Source organism: Suillus bovinus, assembly GCF_016758785.1.
Source record: "Suillus bovinus strain UH-Sbo-P2 chromosome Unknown EDB93scaffold_25, whole genome shotgun sequence".
Lineage (NCBI taxonomy): Eukaryota > Fungi > Basidiomycota > Agaricomycetes > Boletales > Suillaceae > Suillus > Suillus bovinus.
The window spans coordinates 179,468-202,845 of record NW_024542081.1 but is presented as its reverse complement, the minus strand read 5'-3'; the positions used below and the strand labels follow the sequence as shown (position 1 = coordinate 202,845).

At 46.0% G+C, this 23,378-nt stretch overlaps 8 protein-coding genes across 8 annotated transcripts; 6 read left to right on the top strand and 2 right to left on the bottom strand.

The window, feature by feature from the left end:
- The first annotated feature begins 2,284 nt into the window (after nt 1-2,284).
- On the top strand, nt 2,285-4,241 carry EDB93DRAFT_370569 (uncharacterized protein). The gene is made up of 16 exons (XM_041456212.1): nt 2,285-2,418; nt 2,486-2,567; nt 2,618-2,627; nt 2,682-2,701; nt 2,756-2,788; nt 2,841-2,937; nt 2,992-3,020; nt 3,070-3,103; nt 3,157-3,189; nt 3,247-3,323; nt 3,384-3,438; nt 3,485-3,559; nt 3,608-3,718; nt 3,766-3,806; nt 3,857-3,882; nt 3,931-4,241. The coding sequence occupies exons 1-16, from the start codon at nt 2,375-2,377 to the stop codon at nt 4,049-4,051; spliced, it is 888 nt and encodes a 295-aa protein (XP_041307993.1). The 5' UTR covers nt 2,285-2,374; the 3' UTR covers nt 4,052-4,241.
- A 365-nt stretch (nt 4,242-4,606) lies between these two features.
- On the top strand, nt 4,607-5,065 carry EDB93DRAFT_1084775 (uncharacterized protein; the record flags this gene model as incomplete). Its single annotated transcript, XM_041445854.1, has 1 exon — nt 4,607-5,065. The coding sequence occupies one exon, from the start codon at nt 4,607-4,609 to the stop codon at nt 5,063-5,065; it is 459 nt and encodes a 152-aa protein (XP_041307992.1).
- Nucleotides 5,066-5,941: 876 nt separating this feature from the next.
- EDB93DRAFT_1205573 (uncharacterized protein) lies at nt 5,942-8,959 on the top strand. The gene is made up of 11 exons (XM_041450984.1): nt 5,942-6,091; nt 6,147-6,177; nt 6,236-6,262; nt 6,315-6,445; nt 6,496-6,526; nt 6,580-7,146; nt 7,198-7,578; nt 7,630-7,836; nt 7,886-8,395; nt 8,448-8,586; nt 8,640-8,959. The coding sequence occupies exons 1-11, from the start codon at nt 6,069-6,071 to the stop codon at nt 8,882-8,884; spliced, it is 2,292 nt and encodes a 763-aa protein (XP_041307991.1). The 5' UTR covers nt 5,942-6,068; the 3' UTR covers nt 8,885-8,959.
- Nucleotides 8,960-12,735: 3,776 nt separating this feature from the next.
- On the bottom strand, nt 12,736-14,941 carry EDB93DRAFT_1144346 (uncharacterized protein). The gene is made up of 9 exons (XM_041449435.1): nt 14,888-14,941; nt 14,701-14,830; nt 14,629-14,635; nt 14,409-14,530; nt 14,210-14,352; nt 13,991-14,164; nt 13,507-13,939; nt 13,219-13,381; nt 12,736-13,171 (listed from the first exon to the last, which is right to left on the bottom strand). The coding sequence occupies exons 2-9, from the start codon at nt 14,727-14,729 to the stop codon at nt 12,887-12,889; spliced, it is 1,356 nt and encodes a 451-aa protein (XP_041307990.1). The 5' UTR covers nt 14,730-14,830; nt 14,888-14,941; the 3' UTR covers nt 12,736-12,886.
- A 166-nt stretch (nt 14,942-15,107) lies between these two features.
- Nucleotides 15,108-16,996, top strand: EDB93DRAFT_1144340 (uncharacterized protein). The gene is made up of 9 exons (XM_041449434.1): nt 15,108-15,298; nt 15,355-15,491; nt 15,543-15,713; nt 15,767-15,863; nt 15,914-15,974; nt 16,025-16,252; nt 16,308-16,427; nt 16,481-16,663; nt 16,724-16,996. The coding sequence occupies exons 3-9, from the start codon at nt 15,562-15,564 to the stop codon at nt 16,774-16,776; spliced, it is 894 nt and encodes a 297-aa protein (XP_041307989.1). The 5' UTR covers nt 15,108-15,298; nt 15,355-15,491; nt 15,543-15,561; the 3' UTR covers nt 16,777-16,996.
- Nucleotides 16,997-17,168: 172 nt separating this feature from the next.
- EDB93DRAFT_1144333 (uncharacterized protein) lies at nt 17,169-18,636 on the bottom strand. The gene is made up of 5 exons (XM_041449433.1): nt 18,305-18,636; nt 17,974-18,258; nt 17,888-17,925; nt 17,519-17,840; nt 17,169-17,469 (listed from the first exon to the last, which is right to left on the bottom strand). The coding sequence occupies exons 1-5, from the start codon at nt 18,584-18,586 to the stop codon at nt 17,209-17,211; spliced, it is 1,188 nt and encodes a 395-aa protein (XP_041307988.1). The 5' UTR covers nt 18,587-18,636; the 3' UTR covers nt 17,169-17,208.
- A 233-nt stretch (nt 18,637-18,869) lies between these two features.
- On the top strand, nt 18,870-20,206 carry EDB93DRAFT_1144324 (uncharacterized protein). The gene is made up of 6 exons (XM_041449432.1): nt 18,870-19,091; nt 19,147-19,273; nt 19,324-19,381; nt 19,463-19,516; nt 19,560-19,784; nt 19,838-20,206. Exons 1-6 carry the CDS (start codon nt 18,886-18,888, stop codon nt 20,050-20,052), a joined length of 885 nt encoding a protein of 294 aa, XP_041307987.1. The 5' UTR covers nt 18,870-18,885; the 3' UTR covers nt 20,053-20,206.
- A 217-nt stretch (nt 20,207-20,423) lies between these two features.
- On the top strand, nt 20,424-22,162 carry EDB93DRAFT_1144322 (uncharacterized protein). The gene is made up of 6 exons (XM_041449431.1): nt 20,424-21,016; nt 21,066-21,171; nt 21,223-21,460; nt 21,516-21,665; nt 21,789-21,917; nt 21,983-22,162. Exons 1-6 carry the CDS (start codon nt 20,853-20,855, stop codon nt 22,018-22,020), a joined length of 825 nt encoding a protein of 274 aa, XP_041307986.1. The 5' UTR covers nt 20,424-20,852; the 3' UTR covers nt 22,021-22,162.
- The last annotated feature ends 1,216 nt before the right edge of the window (nt 22,163-23,378 follow it).

Below are 23,378 nucleotides of genomic sequence, written 5' to 3'. Positions count from 1 at the left end.
GTCTTCTGAGAATGGGGAACATTATAGGAGGACGACCAGCTTTTATATCCTGCCTGGATATATTTATGGATGCGATTCTGATCAATTTGGCAGAACCGTTATTGCTAGTCAGATGGTGGAATTTCGGTAGAACCTGCAGGAGCGCGTTCAATTGATTAGGACTATCGTTTCATATTCTGCCGGCAGGCATCGACAATCATCTTTTTCGAATTCGTCACTACAGAACGGTCATTCAGACCCCCGATCTCTTATCCCGATCTCTCACTTATCGCTCCATCATCTGAACCTGAGTGACCCTGCGCAGCGACGAAGTCGATGCTCATTCTCGATACTTCCAATAATAATGATCAAGGTATAGCAGGAAGGGTTGCTCGCGGCAGAGCCCGCTATGGTCGTTTCCTGCGATCACTATCAAACTTGACGCCGCTATCGCAACAATATTCTACGGATTCATTTCTAGGGTTTGGTGTTGCCAATTTTCACCTGCATCTGTGCTGTTGGAATCTACCCGAAGGCCATGGGCAACTGCCAATCAACTTGGAGCTGGTCTGGATGAGCTTTCTAGCCAACAAAAAAGTTGTCCTCAACACGTGTATTCATTCAAATCATTTTCATATGGCTGAACTATCATCTGTAGATATTCTATCCTCTCCTCGGCCTGTTGTTACGACAAGCGGTTTATCTTCCTCCGTCATGTCGTCAGTACCTCCGCAAAATGAACATACTTTCAGGCTGAACAGTCCAGCTATGACTACCAGAAAGCCGAGCGACATCTATTTCTGAACTTTGAAGGCCCTTGGAACCGAGACCCAAAATCTCGCATTCACAAATAGAGCCAATCGCGACTAAGCTCGATGTCACGCCGGTTCATATAGAGGGACAAAAAGGTCTGTTGGTACCAGGAATGCGTGCCGGACCAGACAATCGACTCCATATTATGATTGGAAAAATGAGGCATATTCAAGTCGCAATTGTGAAGAAAAGACAACGACACGGTGGAATAAGGACTCGCACCGTCGACACAAATAAGAGCAGGAACTTCGTCAGCGAAAGATCCAGGGACTTTGTGACAAGTAGAGAAAGGAGACTCGGATGACCGTCATGGAAAAGCATCTTCTAGGAAGTCGACCCCTCGAAAAATTTTGTTGAGCTGCAGTCGTGCTCAATAACTTGACCTTGTGTTTGCCGTCGTGCAGTAGTCTCTTAACGAGAATGAGATAAATGTTGCTTTATTGAAGCAGGAAGTTTTGGGGTGGAAGCGACCCGGCCCCGATAGCGGCACGGCCTGCTGCGCGATCGTGAAAGAAGAGGAAGTGGGTGAGTATTCAGAGGGCAGGGGGAAAGAAATCCATTCACGCTCCTTTGAGCTGAATACCAGACCACCAGCAAGTGATGTAGACTCGTATCTCGAGAAGGCACGCTAAATACCTGAAGTATTCGTTCATCCAGAATCACACTTGTTGCTGATGCTATGCAGATATCAAGAATAACTTCCAGACGACGTTCCATGGCTGTGAGGCGCGAAGTAGAACTTGAAAGCTTGAAGTTTCGGACTCGATGTGATGGCTCATGGAGCTGAGTCAGCATTTCATATCATCAGCCCACGCTCTGCACCAACTCTGCACCGCTTCGAAGTCTCCAACGTTCTTTACATCATAATATGCACTGGTTCCCTAAATCAAGTTACGGGGCTCCGTGACAATGTTTTCCTCAAAATCATGTTACTAGTGTCAGTGCTATAAGTAATGTGCGCAGTTCGAACGTAGTGAGTCTCCGTTGTACTCCGCGATTTCCGGGAACGACCCTTCGTGAGATTTCAAAATTTCAACTCTAGCCGCATGATAAACTACTGGAACAAAGACTGTACTTCGATAGGTGTAGTGAATGCCTACGCTGTATCCCAGCGATACAGAGCCTAAGCCCGAGACCAACGAGGGGCATATTTCTCCTGAAAAGCGCATGAATTTCTCACTCCAGTAAGCTTTTGTATCGCCGTGATCTGCATTCTCCGGCCTCCCGGGACAAATTGGTTTCCGGCATCTGAAAAGATAACATATGTCCCCGCCTGTTTACAGACATGAAGCATCATCGGCGTTTTTTTTTTGCTCGTGTAACCGATGCTATGGATCCGCAGTAAGTCAACGATTTTATTGAGTTTGTAATGTTCACATCATGCAGCCAGAACTATACCTTATATCGCAGGTTTATTGCACATGAATTTGTAAAGTCGTCACTGATATACGTCCTCCTGATTGTAGTTGATGTCATGCCTTATTATCTGCAGTGCTGGTGGATGCCGAGAACGCCACGTACAAATGGTTTGAGCAGTGCGGAGTCACATGAAAGTACCTTGACCCGGAAATGAACGGTCTTGATGCGATTCCAAGTACTCGATCATATGCTATGGGAGATATATAAGTATGTGTCTTTCAGCCAAGGGAATTCAATATTTGTGCTGCTAATAGTTCACTTATCTCTAACCCAGAGGGAAGGCATTCGCTTCTTCAATTAAGCTTAGGATGGGCATCTCTGCTGATCCTATAGGACAATATTGGCAAACTGTCGCAGTGCGTACCCCGCTTCATTAGTCAGCCTTTAATTGCTCACTCGAATTCAGTATGTTGAAGGTAGTCTATTCTCGGATACTGATTCTACTCTGCATGACTGAATTCCTTGGACAGCTGCGTCCACAGCAATCTTGGTGAGGGATGAATATAATGCAATCCTATTTCAATCATAACCAAAATTTCCCCAGCTTTTTGACTTATGCATCACTTTTGGCTCAGAGGTCAGTCACGGTATATTTCCGGTGGTCATATGGAAAACTGAGATATTGCTAGGTTCGTTGGACATGGGGGAGAAAGTGGGGCATATTGAGGATAGCTTTTGCTATTTCTCGCTATCTGCCAATTGCAACTGTTGCTATGTACCTATATTGTGAATGGTCATGTTATTTTATCACTCGCCTTCGCTAATAATTCCCTTGGATAGATGGCGTCCAGTCAAGTGACAGGGTAACTGTAAGTATGGACTCTTTAGATAATTCAAGTATATCTGACGATATCTCAGCCATATTCTGGGACATACATTGTCGTAATCGGCAGTTGAGTATATGGTGTCACTTAAATCACTCTGAATGCTCAATTCTTTTGCTAGCCATGAATGCTTTAGGTGTTGCTGCTGCTGACGGTAAGTAACCGCTCCAAGTCAAATCACTTTCTACCCGTAACGTCTTTTGAATTTCAGTCATGGTCACAGCAAGGGTGTACGCTTTTTGTGGGCGTGAAAAGAGGATATTGGTTGCGATGTCATTCTTCAGCACAGTGAACTTAGTCCTTCCAATTGGCAATTTTCTTGTTGCTCAATGTCACACATTATTTTAGGTCATGATTGCAGCTACACTAATACTTCTGCACGTCGTTGCAAGTAAATGTGGAAGTGTGTATCTCTCCCTCCACATTTCTTCTGCTCACCTATGATTCAGAATCTACTTGTGACGTACGCGAGGAAAAACAAATTTTAGGCGTTCTCTATGTTTTGCCCATGACCCATCAGCTTGGCACGTATCATTTCAATTGTTTTTCCAGCAGCCACTAACCTCCTCTAGTATTGATGGCCCTTATGGTGCACAAACATTTCAAATTTTACCAAAAGGAAAATACTCCATTGGTTTTTACTGTATATCGGGATGGCATGATTTACATGCTGTGCATTGCCCGTGAGTCTTATAGATTATCTTCAAAATCACGGCCTTAATTTTTGTAGTGGCCTCTTTAGTGAGCTGTGTGGGCATCATCGAGCTTCCTGTGAGTGGCTTGCATTGGTTGTATGACAAGTTTCTGATCAGGCTGCCCAGTCACCATATTCCAACCTTTTCTATAGGTAAATCTTATCGTAGTTGACCCTATCTTCAATCCTGAGTTAGTCAAGCCCGCAGGTAGTCGTGTACAGCGTTTTTGCCTCACGCATCATGTTCAATCTACACGCAACATACGAGTCGCAGGATATCTTTGGAACCGGGCCAGTTTCCTCGAGCATAGTGATTGCTTGACCAATCCGAATGACTTCCTGTGTGTCGTCCAGAGATGTTGGATATTACAGACGTTTGACTTACGTTTCACCATGACTGGTATTATATACATACTTTCAACTTTCAACCATAGCTGTACTGTAGTTCTCTCTCTGCGTGCATGTCCCCTGCTTTCCTTCCCTACTTTCATACTTTTGCTGCTTAGTCTTCGAGCTTGTGTGAGTCCCCGATGGTGCACCAGCCGAGGGGCGTGGAATTTCTACCCAGCAGGGCTGAGTCCAGTGAGGCTAAGACCACATGCCTTCGAATAGGGTATTGTACGGCCGCTCGATCGGGAAGGCAATCAGTAGTTCATCCACAATGCTCAGGCCATTGAACACAATTAACACGTCATGTTTCATCCACACTTCACAGCTGCCCTCGAAACAAAAGTCCACCAGGGTTTGGGTATAAATACAGAACGCGGATGGACTCGAACCTCTACTCTCCAACCCTTGTCGTCCAAACTCTTCATGAGCACACAATCATAAAATCCACCGAACTGCGATTTACCCACTCCCATAGTCATCTTCTATTATGTCTAACACATCTAGACTCTGCAACGTCGAGACTGTCCAAATTTGGCGACTCGGGAAAGAGCCCCAACGGCCTTATTCCCTTCATTGGGCTCTCTACGTCGAAACCAGCCCTGGTATAGGTAACACCTATCAGATCATGGGGACCTCCGACAACTATGCCATCGATATCAGACGCAACCGGCCTCTCGAAAATGACTGGAGCAAAAGGATTATCATGGGAACAGTCACCTTGGAGGAGATTGACGAAATGGAGAGAATCCTCACAACAGTCGATATCATGCACAATGTCCCTAATTGGAACGGCAATGATTGGTTCATGTCTGCTCTGGTCTCTCTCTCGCGATCGGAGCTGACAGGCATGATGCCGAAAGCCAGGTTGGCCTGGGAGCGATATTGTGGTGGAATTTGTGGGTGGCAAATGTGCATGTGTAGTGACCACCCGCCCAGGGCGCGTTAAGCAACTGCACAAATGGCACTGGAGTGCACTTGAATGCGATGGGTTGTGCGAGTCGTTGAACGCACTCATTAATGATACTTAAAACAACTTCCATGGAGCCTAGTTATAGTTTTCGATTCTCCATCTGTAGCTTTGTATCATCATGTCATCAGTTCGTTCACCGGACATAGTGTCATGTAATACTTGTATAGTAGGGCTCTGGCACATACAGCGAATGTATAAGCTCAATGGAGAGCTTGTTTGGTGGTCATGCTCGAGGAGAAGTCGACGTAGTAGAACGAAGACCAGAAGGCGAATATATAGTGGATATCGAGATAGAGAGGCATGGGCGTCATAGGGATATTGCTCTGGAGTGCACCTGATCATGAATGAGATGGGTTGTGCGAGTCGTTGGAAGAACTCGTTAATGATGCTCCTGGGGGGAAGCTAATTGCAATTTCCTGCAAGTACAATGCGTAATTAGAAACGAACGTACGAGATGATGACCACACGATGAATATTCCAACACTATCCTAAATCTTCCAAGATGTCTCAGCAGACTATGCTCGGAACATCGTCGCCATTGATATCTTCCCCCAGGTAAGCTCCGTACACCCCTGCAAACACGATGAAGAAAGTTATCGAGCACACGAATTCGTGTGTGGTGGAACAGCGGCTCGCTACCGTGACGATGTGGAGGGATTCTGATAAGACAAGGGCGGAAAGAAAAAATGGGATTTCGGGTGCAGGGAAGGAAGAGCTCGGGATGCACGCAGACTTTTACCTTGTAGTGTAAATTGATTCATTGTATCTATCAAAGATGCCCACAAACCGAGATGACATACAGACGCTGGTAGCAGCGCTAGGAGCTCAACAGGCATGTTGTTGCACTTTCCAAGCTCGCGTAACGGCTTCTTCGCTACTTACGTAACAGACAGGCTTGTTTGTCTTTGCTTGCCCGGCAGCAGCTCGTCCTATAGTATTCTTTGCTCACTGTCTCGAGAAATTCATTGCTGTCGCAATTATGCAAGACGGCAGAGCACCAAGGTTTGCCTTATCAACTTTTTATAACATGCAGAGACTAACTAGCTGCAACCTCTAGGATCAGGAATCGGGCGCCTGCCGCTGTCCAGGTTTGTTTCGTTGACATATGTGTCTGCATTCATTGACCTTCCATAATTACATCCATAGATCACCGCAGAACAGCTTCTACGAGAGGTGCGTTGTTCGAATTTCCGCCTTGCAGTATCTATAATTTTGTGTCCTTTAGGCTCAAGAGCGTCAAGAGTCAACCTTCCGTGCTCCCAAACAACGCGTTGAGGATTTTGAAGAACTCCACGAGTACCGCGGCCGCAAGCGCAAGGAGTTTGAAGAGCGAGTCAGGAGGACAAGAGGTAGCATGTGAGTATGATATTCGACCTCAGTGATATTCCTGCTGAATATTGCATCAGCAAAGAATGGACTCAGTATGCAAACTGGGAGGTACGTTGCACGCCCTTTAGTTGATGTCGCGGTCTGATGCACATTCGTATCAGGCTAGCCAAAATGAATTTGATCGATCTCGTTCTATCTTCGAACGCGCTTTGGACGTGGACCCTCGAAGCGTTCAGCTATGGCTCAGTTATACTGAAATGGAACTCAAGTCCCGAAATGTCCAACACGCGCGCAATCTATTCGATCGCGCCGTGACTCTATTGCCTCGAGTAGATCAGCTCTGGTACAAGTACGTTTACTTGGAGGAGCTTCTGCAAAACGTCCCCGGTGCCCGACAAGTCTTTGAGCGGTGGATGCAATGGGAACCGGATGACAAGGCTTGGCAAGCATACATAAAGATGGAGGAACGGTATGACGAATCGGATAGGGCCAGTGTTATATACGAGCGATGGATAGCTGTCAGGCCGGATCCGAGGGTATGGGTGAAGTGGGCAAAGTTCGAAGAAGAGCGGGGGAAGTTGGATAAGGCAAGAGAGGTATTCCAGACTGCTCTTCAGTTCTTTGGGGACGAGGAAGAGCAGGTAGAAAAGGCTCAAGCAGTTTTCAATGCTTTTGCTAAAATGGAAACTCGGTTGAAAGAGTATGAGCGTGCTCGAGTGATATACAAGGTACGTCATCACACGCGTACTCTGTTAGGCCCGCTTGACAGTCTAGAATAGTTCGCATTATCACGTCTTCCGCGATCAAAATCAGCGAATTTGTATGCAGCTTATACCAAATTTGAGAAACAGCACGGCACACGGTCCATTGTAGAATCTACTGTACTTGGTAAGCGAAGAATCCAATACGAAGACGAGGTTTCGCAGGACGGACGAAATTATGACGTCTGGTTCGACTACGTTCGGTTGGAAGAAGGTGCACTACGAACTTTGCGAGAAGAAGGGAGCACCAAGGAAGAGGAGGATGCGGCCACGGAGCGCGTGCGAGACGTTTACGAGCGTGCTGTTGCATATGTACCACCTGGACAAGAAAAGCGTCATTGGAGACGGTATATCTTCCTTTGGCTCGAGTATGCTTTGTTCGAGGAGATCGAAACCAAGGTCTTTTCATTTCCATGTACATCACTTGTTTACTCTGACATCATTCTACAGGACTACGACCGTGCACGCCAAGTATATCGTACCGTTCTGAATCTTGTACCGCACAAGCAGTTTACTTTCGCAAAACTGTGGATCATGGCTGCAAGGTTTGAGATCAGACAGTTGAATTTGATCGCAGCGCGCAAAATGCTCGGGACCGCCATTGGCATGTGCCCGAAGGAGTCCTTATTCAAGGGCTATATTCAACTCGAGATGGATGTATGATCTTCACTTTCTCGGCTTTGTGATATACTGATATCATATTTAGCTGCGAGAATTTGACCGCGTGCGGACATTGTATGAAAAGTATCTAGAGGTATGCTGTGAAGGTCTCATTATTTTCTCTGTAGTGATGCAACATCTCCTGCAGTACGATCCGACCAACTCAGCAGCGTGGATTAAATACGCCGAGCTTGAGACGGCTCTTGAAGACTTCACCCGTGCGGAGGCGATCTTTGAACTCGGAGTGTCTCAAGCATCACTATCGATGCCCGAAATCCTTTGGAAGGCATATATCGACTTCGAAGTCGATGAGCAGGGTGATCGGGAGAAGACTAGGTCACTTTACGAGCGCCTGGTGGTTCTCAGCGGACACCACAAGGTGTGGATATCCTATGCCGAGTTCGAGGGGTCTAGTATTCCATTGCCCAGAGCTATGCGAGAAGAAGAGGAAGACGAGGATGCTGAACCTCGTGTTGTTGCTGGTGATCCCGAACTAGCACGACAAGTCTTTGAACGCGGTTACAAAGACTTGAAGGTCAAGGGCCTAAAAGCCGAGGTATGAGCAGCAGCCTCATAACCGAGTCAAAGCTGAACCACTTTCATCACAGAGGGCTGCTTTACTTGAGTCGTGGAAAGCATTCGAACAAGAACACGGCAGCGAGAGCGATATAGCAAAGGTAGAAGCGATGATGCCTATTATCGGCAGGAAGCAACACGTCGACAAGGAGACGGGCCAGGTAGTAGAAGGTCGGCGATCTACCCCGTATATAGCCAGCTTTCCTGATTGTTTCTTTACACAGATTGGGAACTTGTATTCGCCGACGACGAACGAGAAGCCAATCCAAGATCTTTCAAATTCTTGCAGATGGCTCATGCCTGGAAACAGGCACAGGTCAAGAAATCTGGAGGTCCTGGTATTCTTTCTGGTTTCACTTCTGCGACCTCCAGTGCGCCTGAATCTGCTCAGAATGCCGATGTACAAATGGAGGACCGTAGGGAGCAGGACGATTCACATAGCGATGTCGCTAGCTCTGACGGCGAATGATGGTTGACCAGGTGCCTGCTGGAACCTTCATGTATTCTGTAATTTCTGAATGCATAATTTGCTTGTTGAGACTCAGTCTCTAGGATGTAAGCTTGTAGATATGGCACGTGGAGGTAAATAACAGGCCTAGGCAGTGAATGTCACTTGCCTTCGCGGAGTTCAAAGTGAAGGGGTCTCATCTTTGTTTTAGATATCATTTTCTTGGAAAACTCAGGTAAGTGGCGCAATACGCTATCTGCGCACAAAAGTAATTGACAAAAAGACGGTCAGACCCCAGATCTGAAAACACCGTTCTATGTGGGTCCACCGACCCACAAGGAGCTGAGCACACGTACAGATATGGTGTTGCACTGCCAAAGCGTGCCCAGCACAACGGCCCCAATCCGGTGCATCAGTACATGCGACAATGCCCTCAAAAAGCCATCAATACAAATCTTGTTTTGTGGGTCCAAGGGAAATTCTTTGACTGATACGTACAACTCGGGCAGCCTACATTCTGTTTTCAAAAATAACGAAGTCAGCTGGGCGGAGTTAACTTGTGACAGCGGTACTCATTGACTCCAGGCTACGTGTTGACGATCGGATAGATGGCGCTTCTTCCATCCCACGATGTCTTTTTGTATCCACGTTTGCTTAAAAATTTTGTCCCTTGAACAATCGAGGGATGCTTGTGCACCGTGGTACACGCTCCCGGGGAAAGACATTGCTGCGGTCGCGATTTTTTTTTTTGGTTGTTAATTCCCGCGAATGGCCCACTCCCCCGGCACTCGATAGCTTAAAGGTGTACAGGAATGTGGCGGCGTTAAGTCCCTTGACTTCTAGGGCACCTCTTGCCTCTCCTTTGGGGATCTATGATCATGGGCACCGGGTAACACTTAACAGGTCAGAATAATCTTGCATCGTGCGCAATATCCAAATGTGTGGCATTGTAACTGACCTCCCCCCAACTCCCGGATATTGCTATCGGCTCAAGGAATATATTTTTCAGTCGTTCAATGTAGAACGCTATTTTAATTGAATCGGGTGAATCCTAAAAATAAAATATTCTGATCAATGTGTATCACAGGTTTAGCGAGAGAAGTTGTACAAGTTTCACCATATTTCTTGGAAACATTATACTCCAAGACATTGTCCGACGGCCGCTTTACACGATCTTCTAAGCGCTCCTTCATTCCAGTGATACAACAAGAAATAGGTTGGCCTGGACCTTTCAAATATTCTTCGAAACCCTATATATTATGCAAATAAATATCACGACGGACTCTTTTCCTCCCTGCAGACCGCTTGGTAGGTATGTCCCTACACAGTACTGCTAGTTGATACATGTACATCCTGGTGGAAGACAATCGAAGTTAGGCTAATTTCTGCGTCAGAGTCTACCACAAGCTTGGCGTGATACTCTCGAAGGCTAAGGATGAGGCGTGGTCCCAGCACAAACAATTGCACGCTCATGAAAATTTGAAGAAGACCTTCGAGTACCAGAGCTCCAATAGAATTTGAACTCTACAGAAAAATGATGAGTGATTAGATGCAGAGGTCAGCGACAGGTCGGCGCACCATGATTTTTGGAGAGGTATAAGCAAGCTGGAGGCAAGAGACACAAACAAAGCTAGTGCGTATGGAACTTGAGGAAAATAATTCACATTCACATCACAAGCTCACCTTGCAAAATAAAGCACGTGAGATTGTATCAGAACTCTGAAACAATCTCCCATGATCGAACCTGTCGATGCGTCGAGTCGTCGCAAGTCGCGGAGGTGTTTCACAACAATCCAGACTGAAAGACACAGTGCGAGGACCTCCCAAGCAGTGTTGATAGTCCAAACCATGGAGGGCGGAAGCTGGGCATTCCCCTCATATTCATAATTGCACATATACGTGCCAGAGAGTATCAATTCCTCTGGTGTTTGTCCAATAAGCTGTGCTCTTCAAGTCAACAAGGAAAGCTTACCCGCTACAGCACCCTTGAGTCCTATTGCCGTAATTGATCCGCAGGCGATGTTGACAGCCAGGAAGATAATAACAAGGAAGATAAGCGTCATTCTAGATCTCTGATACATGGCATACAACCGAGAAATCATAATGACTTGCATCGTGTTTCAGTCGAGTCAATATGCCTGAGGTCTGCCAGCTGGACTCACCGCCCAACATGGCAGCTATGACCAGATTTGTCCCACTTCCCGCATAGTACGTATTAATGCCTGAAACATCTAATTAGCGAACAACCTCGTACTTGTATCGAACACTCCGACTTACACCTATTGAGTTATTCTGTTTGAGCCAAGTTCAGTGGTCAGAATCTCACTCACCCCTGCAAATTAGATTGTGTTCATTAAATAGGAATAAGATAGTGGCGGAATACTCACTGCATCTGTCAACGAGACAAATGGCACAAATTCTGTATGCCGCCGGTCAGATGAATCGGACACAGCGCATATGAGACATACCTAGAACATTGGCACTGATTGTTAGAGATGAGCTATCAGCACGGTGTAAAGTTGTTGACCTTGACACATACACAGAATACGGTAATCCAATATAGCGTATCTAGAACATTTTGGAGTCAGCATAACCGCCAACCACGCTATAGCGCAACGTGAGGTACGAACAACCAAGTATAGCACAGTCATCAGAGACCATCGTTGCCTCTGTCGCGAATTCATTTGCATTCCCCTATTTTTCTTCTGATACGAGATGCTTGCCACTCACCCAAATCAGTTCAATCTATGACACTCGTCTTAGCGAGTTGGCTACTCTGGCGATAACTCGACCTACCTCTTGTCCAAGGGTTAGTACTAGAGATATCATGAGAATATCGATGGTTCTCGAATACTGTCTTGCTCACCCCAATCGTATACCACCACGACGCCGGCGGCAACTACGAGACCCGCAAGTCAATGTCAGATCGAGAAGCATCACTGACTGATACGACGAACCCGTCCAATAGCTGAGAAAAATATTCGAATTGATTAGCGGCCACAAACTGGGATCATCTACGACTACGGTCATATTCGATGGATGAGTGTGAACGACCGGGAAATGTTGGTGGTGTATAACGATAGCGTTCGTGATAGATATATCACCCTTCTTATCAGCGTTTCTGTCGCCAAATCAACATTATTGGTGATGGATACTTGATTCTGTTTCAAGATCGTTGATTGGGTGAAGTATTGCGGTGCAAAATCAAGCAAAATCACCGTTTTATGTGGGTCCGCCGACCCACGGGGAGCTAAGCATACGTACAGATATGACGTTACGTTGTTGTCAAAGCGTACTCAGCACAATAGCCCCAGTCCGGTAGCCATCAACAATCCGAAATACACGCGACAATATATGCCTTCGGAAGGCAACCAATACAAATCTTGGTTTTGTGGGTCCAAGGAAAATTCTCCAACTGATACGTGCAAGCCGGGCAACCTATTAATTCTGTTTCAATTCTGTTTTCGAAAATAACGAGATCAGCCGCTGGGTGGACTTAACATGTAAATTTAGCGGTACTCACTGCATTGACTCGAGGCTATGTGTCGATATGATCGGATAGATGGCATGGCGCTTCTTCCATCCCACGATGTCTTTTTGCGTCCGACGCGTCTGCCTGAAAATCTAGTCCCTCGAACAATCGAGGGATGCTTGCTCATTGTGGTACATACTCTCGGGGAAAGACATTGCTGCGGTCGCGAGTTTCATTGGACGGTTTGTTGATTCCCGTGAATGGCCCACTACCCCGGGACTCGATGCCTTAAAGGTGTATAGGAATGTGGTACCTTGACTTCTAGGGCCTCGTTGCAGGTGGCTTACCCGCCCAGCTTCAAGATGATCATGGGCACTTAACAGGTCAAAATAATTGAATATGTTAACGGACCTCCCCGGATATTGCTATTGACTCGAAAAATATCTCTCGATCGTAAAAATAACAATAGATCATTGTGTTACAAGATGCTAGCTACAAGATAATTGTCCAAGATACATTATTTTTTTTTGAAAACATTATGCTCCAAGACATTAATTTGACGGCCGCCTTACACACCACATCGATACCCTGCACGCTCTCCTAATAAGCTCACTCATACAAATTACTGCACAGTGTAACCCGTATATGATGAACTGGAGACTAATCATGACACCAGCGATAAAACACATGACCAGCACGATAGTGGGCCGAGCGGACCATGCAACTGAAAGCAAAAAGGCCATTAAGGCGCATGCTGACATAAACATGCATACGGCAGGAAGACGCGATGATATGCAAAAGAACAGATATTTGCCGTATACGTCACGAGCAAATTTCTAGGCGGCTCTGAGCATATGTTCTGACACGCAAAATGGAGAATTACCTGAAATTTTTTGGCATTTGCTCCACTGTACAGCAATAGGAACCAGCCATCGATTGCGAGACCGATGCCTGAAGCGACACTTCCCAGGGCTATTGAACCTTGAGCGAAAGTGTTGACGGAGAATAATGAGCTGGTCGAAAAACCGAACACAGCCGCATCAAGCCTAGGAAAGCAAATCAATATTTGCCGAAAAGGTCGTCTTTTCATAATACACATACCCCGCAAGAGCGACCAGCTAGAGATAATGAAGGCTAAATGAAAGCAAGTAGAACAGTGATGTTATTACACACCGATGCACCCACATAATACCATTCAGACCTGAGTTTTTCCAAGATACGCTCGTACTCGGAGTCACTGCAAGCCTCTCGAAGTTCAGAATAAACCGAGAAAGAGTCCACAAGGGCATCGATCAATGACAATGAATCGTCTACGGATATCTGCTCTGTGTAACTAGGTAAAAGGGAAGGCGCAAAGGGGACAACATCGACCAAAGTACTCGAGTCGGCATTGTCGGTAAATGCAAAACTGTCGTAGCTGTCGTTGATGCGTTTGACGTGCTCATCGAGCGGGCGGTCATCATCTGTGTCCGAGGTGTATCCTCGGTGGATGTGTATGTCGGAGAATTCAAGTGGAACTGGAGGAGTTACAGCACGACTCGGAGAAGAAAAGTTACTTATGGTATCTGATTCTGATTCAAATGTCGGTGAAGAGCGTCCAAGTGCTGAAATTACAGTTGTTAGCCAATGAACAAGATTGACAAGACCGTTCTTACATTTAACATCATCATCTGATTGGTCTTCTGATATTAATAAATCTTGTAATGCGCGGGGGCCCGCCTGAGTCTTGGGGACTTCAAGCTTAGCAATAAGGAAAACTGAAACTGTTCTTCCTCGAGCCAACCCGCGCATAGAGGGCTGTGTCACAGGACTCAACGGTATTTTGAAAGCTGGAATGCATCAAGCACAGCATAATGGCGATTCGTAACACTTACAGTTTGCAGTACCCTTTAACTTCGATAGAGCCTCTAGCGACAAGGAAGTCTTTGCGACCAGATACCGTTTCTTGCGCTTCTTCTTGTTCGCCGCTTGGTAATGCACATCGATATCCACTCGAGAACGGCCGTGTGCACCGTGCCTGGTCAAACGTATCCGTGAGCAAAAGGAAAACGAAATGGTAAAAAGATAACATACATCATAAAACGTTCCCTGAGGTTTGGGTTCTGTCCATCGCATCCTAAGTTCACTTCATAGCGTTGATGCTGGTCTACCACTACAGAAACGATCGGTCTCCAAGACTTTTCAGGACGCAAAGGCTGATACCCTTAATAACTATAATTGCATAAACCGTGACAGTAAGTCAAACAAGTTTTCTTGAAATGTCTATAGCTGGTTTGTACGTGCCGGTGATTACCCAAGGACTGAAAAAGTAACATATTATTAGTGAGAAACTTCAACCTTTCTATCATTTGGCTGATATGCGCACCGTGACTCTAATTCATTCACACATTGCATGTGCAGCGGAAGTATCTTGTAAGTGTGTGGTAGTGTGAGATAAGGCTGAGTGGCGGTGCTGACTTTGTACACGCTTTGACTGCGCAGCGCTTTGACTTTCGCTTCAAAAACAAATAAGTGGTAGCTAAGGGTACCAATAATCAGCACCAAATCCATACCTTCAGCCTGTGCACGGCCTCATGGAACAATCGATCAGACACCTTGGAGATTCTTGGGAGTTGTGGGATAAATATATATATATAATAATACTATATCATTTCATAAATGGAAGAAATCAACCCCATCAATCAATCCATCGACTTTTATGATACCCTCAAGCAACGTGGGTCTTCACTGATGGCAATTTGTAGCCTTGTGATCAGCTCGTCAAGGGAGTCCAGTGCAACCCCCCAGGTTTAAAACTCCGCGATTTATGCTTCATGGTATGTATTTCAAATAAGTATTTGTCCCAAACTAGTTCAGGAAGTAAACCTCAATATTCTGAGTTGCGGCGGAGGAGGTTAACTGCGAACCCGCAACTCTTGACAGTGACAGTCCATATTATGTGACGGTGTTGGGCATTGTAATTTGTGGGCGCATGTTTTTCCCACTGGCTTGAGTCATACCAGTCTAAGCACCACGACAGATCGCGATCTTTTTCAGTTTCCTTGTTCTGTCCATGTTGTATTGTTGTTAACGTTGCGAGGGAGACTCGAGGCCGAACACTGGCCTTCCTGGTTTGTGCCAGGTCTTACAGAGGTAGAAATACCAGACGAATGGGAGGTATGTGCTAGATCCCCATCAACATACTCCACAGATTTACCACATCACTAGATTCTATCAGAGCTGCATCATGGTTTCCTTTTGGAAGAGCTTTTCCACTTCACGCGAGCTGGTCTCCGTAAATATTAGGAGCGTCTTGGAAGCTATCCTTGAGCTCTGCACTGCCAACTTAAACCTGCTAACCCAGCAGGAGCGATCGTCTTTTATGGATGAATACTCCAGGTACCATACATGCATTATGTCGTATTGTATGCTATATTTTAATGCCTTGATAGTCTTGCAGATGCTCGGCTTCGGCTTAACAAGGGCACACCTATCAGCACGTTGACTGCGACACTCGACGAGTGCGAGAAGTTGAAGTTGAAGATAGAGGTTCGTTCTTTCTAATCCGAGCAAGAAACTATTTTAATATCAGTTTGCAGAGGGCATGCTCGAAACACCGGGAAGATGAAATCAGAAGAGGGCCAGTATCTCCAGCTATAGGTAGGCGTTATCTACCGTTACTGTCGCTCAGGACTGAGTGCATAAATCAGCTACCCACGAATCTAGCAGATCATCTACTGTACTGATCGATCCCGATCTATCTTATAGGACCCCATCATCTGAACCTTCCATTTCAGTTCAGTCCAATGTCGCCACGACAGGCGGGAATAGCTCGTACCCTAGCCTTTCCAGCCTTCCGACAGGTACAAGCACTAGTACTCTTGTAGCCTCTACCGGTACTCGTGTAATCAATGAAACGACCTCCAGCACTTCCACAGGTACGTGCATCACATATTGGCCTTCACGTTCAATACTGACGCTATAAAATTTTAGTACCCACAGAGACAGGTCCATGCGCACCGCCTACCGACGTAGACTGCATGATATTTGGCCCAGAGTCGTCTGTTGTGTCACCCACATTTAACATTGACTCCCAGGATGCAACTGGAGCGAGTAAGCTACATGTTTTCGAGCATACTAAATCAGGATCCTGATCAGTCTGTTAGCACATTCAGTCCCTGCTGACGGTTCATCTCTCGGGCTCTCAGCACAGAGACTGCCATCCACCGGCGCTTACCAGCCGCAGACAGTTCAGACCATGACGCGCGAGCGTGTCATGTATTTCGCCCCTGGCACGACAGTGGGTAGCCCAACCTTCAACATCCGGTCTCCGCGTGGTTCTGGCACCAGTGAGTTCACTCGTTGAGATCGAACGATATGAGCTTGGTGTTGACTAAATTTATCTTCAGTCGAACAAGTTGTTTCTCAACGGTCAGAAATGTTGACCGAATCATTCAGGTGAACAAGTCGTTTATAATGCTCACAGGCCTTGCGCTTGATAATATGAGCATGGTGAGTATTATACCAATATATTTAGTTGCTGTGGATACGTTAACAACCCGTGTTGTGTGGTATATCTCCTGTAGTCGGACTATAATAGAATGAGGAGTAAGTTGTTCTTTGTAATCAGCAACTTGTAGGTCTACATTGCATGAATAGTACATATTGTGGCATCCGAGGAATGCGTTCGAAAAGGCTTCTATTCGCCCCACGTGGTGTCTGTACAAGAGCTCGACGTTGACCAAATCACGCAACAAAATGAACCATTTCTGATCACTGGCAAGCCTGGCCACATGAATTCCAGCAGTAGATAGATACACTAGTAGTAAGCGACCATTGTAAGTACTGTGGTACGTTTGCAGAGAAGCGAAAGTATGAATATGTACGACTGAATTTACACAGCGAGTGATGGTATAGCAGGGAGACGTCGCCATAAAAACTTAAGACAGCGCAGCCAATGAAAGAAATCACGGAAAGGTCGCATGATGATCCATTCCTCCTTCAGGACTGCCCTGGAGCGTAATTTCCACGGGCTCAATGCGCTGTATGTCGGTACGAAGCGAGACATAACCTCATCCATGGTTGGCCGCTTCGTAGGATCGGTTTGCAGCATATCCGACACCAACGGTTCCATGAAACCCAGGCCACGATAGACCTATTACTCGTCATAAATAAGCCAAAAAAAGACTGAATGGAATTCGCACGTTGAGAAGCTGTTGCTGTAGAGCGAAGCCCAGATACCACACATCCGTCGGAAACGGGTTACGGGGTTCGTTAGACGTCTGAAACTCCGGAACGCCTTTGTACCCTCCCCAAATCGGGAGTTCTAAAGGAGCGACCTGCGAAGCTTGGTAGCGTCGAGAGATTCCAAAGTCAATAAAAAGATATCGCGGAGGGCATTCTGTGCGTGGACGATGCTTGCACCCGTCCTTTTGAATCCAAACGTCTGAAGGGGCCTGCATGGGTGAATTGGATGTGGATACATCTGCCCTGGGATCCATCATGATGTTCAAATTCATGCAGTCACTAGAAGACCGTGAACCAACAGCGAACGCAAGAATAAAGTTGCATACCGATGAGCTACGTGGTGCTTATGCATGAATTGTAAGCCCTAAACACTCTTGAGATCTCAGTCAAAGGAACAATAATAACCCTTCACCTCAAAAACTTGAAGAGCAAAGTCGATGATTTCACCGATTGTTTCGAATGGAGGATCATCGAAGGGGCGAAGCAGGGGAAATACCAAGATAGTTTCGTCCGCTTCATTTGGTACTTGTAATACATCGAGCATCTCCACGCAATGATTTTCGCGCTGCCGCTTGAGAGGTTCGGATGCAAGAAACTTACCCACTTCAATCTCATGTGGATGAATCGATGGCTGAATCCGTTTCAAAATGACATGGGCCCCGTCAGACGTTCGCGTTGCACTGGCAACTTGCGTGGCCTGGCATTTTGTGAGTGTATAAAGTTGGGCAGTTGGAGAACCTTACAGGCATCTGCCAACTATCCTCACACAAACCCCAATATTTATCTGTGCCTTGCCATGAAGGAACCCAGTCTGGAGCATGGCGTGGACGTAGTTGATATCCAATATCCTTTAGCCATAGAAAGTGATCCCTCCACCACGTCTCATCAGGATCAAGGTCACCGGGGAAGGTGGCTTCTACACCGAGCAATTGACAAGTTCGCTCATATTCGAGTCTGGAGTTCTCAGCTGCTTCTGCCTTCCTCTGAGCTCGAAGTCTGCTATCGAAAAGAGTAAAGAAAACCATTAGGATGAAGGACCACGAAGTCGATGCGCACTGTATGCTGTTCGCTCCATATAATTGTAACAGTTGTAAACCCACCGACAAAAATCTAATACATCCGAGCCAAATCGGAGTGACCGGAGTCCTCAACGACACGTTGTTTCTATTAATACTACCTAAGTTGTCACTAGTAGCTTCGTAAACTGTATCTACCCAAGCAATGCCTACCAAGTATATATAAGAATATATAAGAATGGAACTGATGAGCTGACCTGAGAACTTACCTTTCCCTATCCCATTCAACTACTTATTGCGTATCTGCGATGGTTGCCCCGGTCCAGGATTGGGGAACGATTGACGAATCAAATCTTACAATGCTCAGAAACGACATACCTTTGGTTCGTGGAAGCAGGGAGGCGTATGAGTCTCTGAATTCAGCTCTCGACATCTTGCTGGAAGTCAAAGGAATTGCGACAAAAGATCAAATATATCTTCCTGAATTGCCCAGATTGATTCGAATGTATACTAAGTGAGTTATTATTCAATACTTATTTGCTTGTCAGTAGTTCTCATAGTCTCTCTAGTGCCGTTACGCAAGGAAAACATTTACGACGGCAAAAATGGTGGAAGAGAATTCGGAACATGAGGGATTGGGAGGGCAGTGAAGCTCAATTCAAGACACATTGCCAGAGAGTTTGGAATCTCGCTAATGTATGGGCTTTCTTTTGGTACCCACTCAACACTGATATTACTATTGCTAGCAAACATCTTGTACCGTCCATGAACATGCGGGCAAACCAAAAGAGACGGTTCCCAGAGGTAAATCATGATGTCGAATTTCTTCTCTCCTCGGGTTCCAACACTGTTTGTAGAGTCTATTCGACGACGCAGATCTCTCAGGCGGATCAGTAGACCAAGCTGAAGTCAACCTCGCCCAGCAACACAATCAACATGGTGATACTCCGATGAAGTTCTACACCTCCCAATGCTGAAACAGTCGCACAAAGCTCGAGTCAAAACAGTATGATTATCAATAGGCTCCCGAAGGAGACAATACAACTTATCGTTGAATTGAGCACCACAAAGGTAGTTGAATTGTTACTTTGTGGTAGACTGGGTGGGATACCGCAAAATGTCACCCAATATTATGGATGTATCGTTGGAGCCGGCAGAAGGGCTGCACCCACGGTGAATTTCGGAGGGAGAAATAATAGAGGATCAGGCGAGTACACCGATTTTTTTCATAGTCACCCACTGCTCATCTTCAACTACCAGCCGTAAATACAAGTCCATCCTCCACAGAAGTCGAAGGGAATGGTGCAGATGATATCGACGACATAAGCGACGATGAATCACAGTATGACAGTGCTATCGATGCCAGTTCCGTGCGGCCTAGTATTTCAACTATATCTTTGGAAGTGCAGGACAGTGATTCAATTACGACTAGTATGCGGTCCCTTAGGGTGACATATCCAGGTCACCATCGGTAATATGGTAGTTATGTAGAATGCATTACCTCCCATGGACCCACATCCCCTTACGGGATTCGCATTATTCGGCATTTATGTAGCACTTACAGTCATCATGACAAGGATATTGATATATTGATATTTTAATTTTAACTATCGTTTTTATTGTTTTGCAGACCTCTGACTAATGATCTCAGCGACAGCGACACTCTGCAGGAACGGGTCGCGGTGTAACCTGACGTGAGACATATCATAGCTATGTATCGTTGTTTTTATTTTGCGGTATAAGAGTCACTGCCTTCCGACTTGCCAAGCATTTAATCTGTTTCAATCTCCGCAAGTAAGCAGTTGTAACTCCGCGAGAGCAGTAAACTTTGCTTCACACTGAGTATTGAATATTGAATATCGGTAGGGCCCGCCCGGCTTCAAGCTCGAGGGCCAGTGAGGGCTTGAAGCCTTGTCACTCATGATTATAATCCCATATTTGAAAAGCATCATTATTCTCATTCGCTTAGCACTACCAGTTGTAACCCTGCCATGCACCGATAACGTGTACACAAGGCTTCGATTTGTCATTAAATTGGCGTTTGTAGGTGTCGCAAATACCCAGGACCGCATGGCATCAAACGTGAGGTTCTTGTTCCACACAGCCGCCGAGTTATTGTTCAGATATCGATATCCTGCGACATCGTTGCGAGGGACACTCGAGGCCAAACGGTACTAGCGTTCCTGTTCCAGAGGTTCGACTCGGAGTTGTGTTGTACTCCTTTGGCTACATTCTGGGATAAATATGCTATGCAAAATGATACCAACGGTTCCAGATGGTTCGGTTCAACATGTTTCGGTCACTCCTTAGATTCCCCACTAAGCCTCGCAGTCATGAAGATGCAGAGAAGGAACTCGCTGAAGTCATGGACCTTTTCTCCAAATACCCATCATACCTGGTGGAGACCGACAAGACCGAGTTCAGGAATGAATATGAGAGGCATGTCTTTCATATCAAGTTATTTCTCTTTACTGATGGTCCTCTACAGACTTCAGCGCGAAATTCAGTCGCATAAAGCCAGGGAATCAACAGCAAAACTAAGAAACGCGGATATGATATTGGAGGACTGCAGAGCCCTCAAATCCAAGGTCACAGTTACGACCTTGCGTCTTTTTCTTCGTATCTGTGCTAATATTAAATTGTAGGTAGCGATCGTGAGGGGAGAAGTTCCAGCGCCCACAGGTATAGGCGCAGGCCACGAGAAGTCGAACCCACCACCTGCTAGAGATGTATCAGAAACGAAGTCTTACCACTCAAATCAACCACCGAACATCAAGACCATAGCGTCGCTTCCTACAACAGGCACATCGGCCATTGATAAGACTCCTTTCAAACCTCAGTCAGGTGTCCCTTCGGTCAACACTCGTGCTAGCCTCCCTCAAAGTAAGCGACCTTGCGATCTCGGGCAAAAGTTGAATTCTGAAATATCTTCAATCAGGCCATCATCTTCCTGTACACGCCAACTTGAAGCAGGCGATTTCCCAAGTAACGTCGGGAATCTCGCGTGAAGTGGACTCGATAGTCATGGTGGGTACCAGCGCAAAGTGCCCGACTCTGAATATCGACTCCCAAGATTGCACTGGTGCTAGTACGAATTTTGATCGTTGATTTTGATGGCATTGACAACCTCACTCACAGAAATCATCTCGCACGGCCCCCAGGTTGCTCAGCAGGTATCTCAGCCCGCTCGCCCTCGACGAGCTGTTGGTAGGCGTGCGCAACAGCAATCCCATCACTTTCATGAATGTAAACTATTCGAGCAATAGTTCTATCATACTCCGCAATTCCAATGCGATGGGCGCTACGTTGAATATCAACGCCACAAACTCTTCTGGAGCTGGTAAGCAGTTTTCATTCTAGCCAGATATCGACTCAGCTAAAAAAAAAACGTTGCATCAACGGCAGTGTTTCATCGTGGTGATCACCCAAAGAGAGTTCGATAAAAAAGAAGGATAGAGATCATCAACCGCATAGATCTGATCCGGGTGCATAATATGTTCAACCCGTTATATGTATACTTGTTATCCAAATAAGGATTAATCGCTTAATTAATAGTGACCTTAAGACTTGCCACGTACCCAATTATTATCCGTGTGAAGAAGCTCGTTAATAGTGCTCGTCAAAGCGTCGAAGAGGCCCAACGCTTAAGCTTTCTTTGACGACAATCTTCCCATTAATTGGCTTTCGTTGTCACCGTCTAGACAAGTAGTGGTAGTCACTCGTTCAGTAGTATTGTAAAATCGCTCGGTCATTCCGCGGTATATGCCATAAATCTATGTAAGTTAGCATCAAAAAAGTCTTATCGTGAATGCGGCCGTAGACATTCAAAAGTCCACCTTTAGCTAACGATTGAGTAAAAAAAAGCGACACAGGCGGTCGATACAATGGTCAAAATTACGTGCTTTGATACGCTAGAACTGGAAAGTGTTATCCGCCCATCAAGCGAAGCGATACAAAATTTGGACAAGCTCGCCCCCCCCGTTCCCATGTGATCGCATCCGTGACATCGTGTTGTCAATCTCATTGTTCTCCATGATAGTCTCATGATCTGGAAGGTTCTTACGCGAAGCGGTATCCCTAGCTGCACTGGTGAAGTGACTCGGATATCGGTGTTTCTGGTTTGGTATTCGCCAACTATGTTCTGTGGTAATTACCAAGATAACTTGTCACTATCGACAGCACTACATAATAGGGCTTGTGGATTACGAGTGAACAAGGAACAGGCGATCGATGCTACTGTGCTTGCCCATCGCGCGAGGCAGCGCCATCGACATGGGAACAGGTGCAGGCTCTGGTACGTTATACTGTCAATTGTACGCTGATCATGATGCATTCAAGTTAATATTATTGACTACGTGGGTCTTGACCACAAACCCGTGGGGACGTATTGTCTTGTATTAACGTGAAGCTGTTGGTGAGTCACTGAGCACTAGCACCTCGGACACCTTTTCATACGATACAAGAACTCATAGCCTCTCATGATCGAGTTCCTTTTAGACGATTTTTGGTTAGACATTTTAACCCCACCATGGAATTGAATCGTTCGATTTAACATGCAGTTAACGTGACACCCCCTCTTTCATTCCAAACTCCGCGAGTAAGCAGTATTCGGCAATCGTCCTCGAAATGATCTCAGTTTTCTCTCCGCGCTGGAGGTAAAAAAAAACAGAAGCTGTATCCTCAGTGTCTACAGGTGGAGCAACGACGAAAGGGTACATCACAAACGTATGTTTTAACACAGCTTGTGGATTGACCGTAGTATACAGTCATCGAAGATATGGACATGTTAAGTTGTCATCCA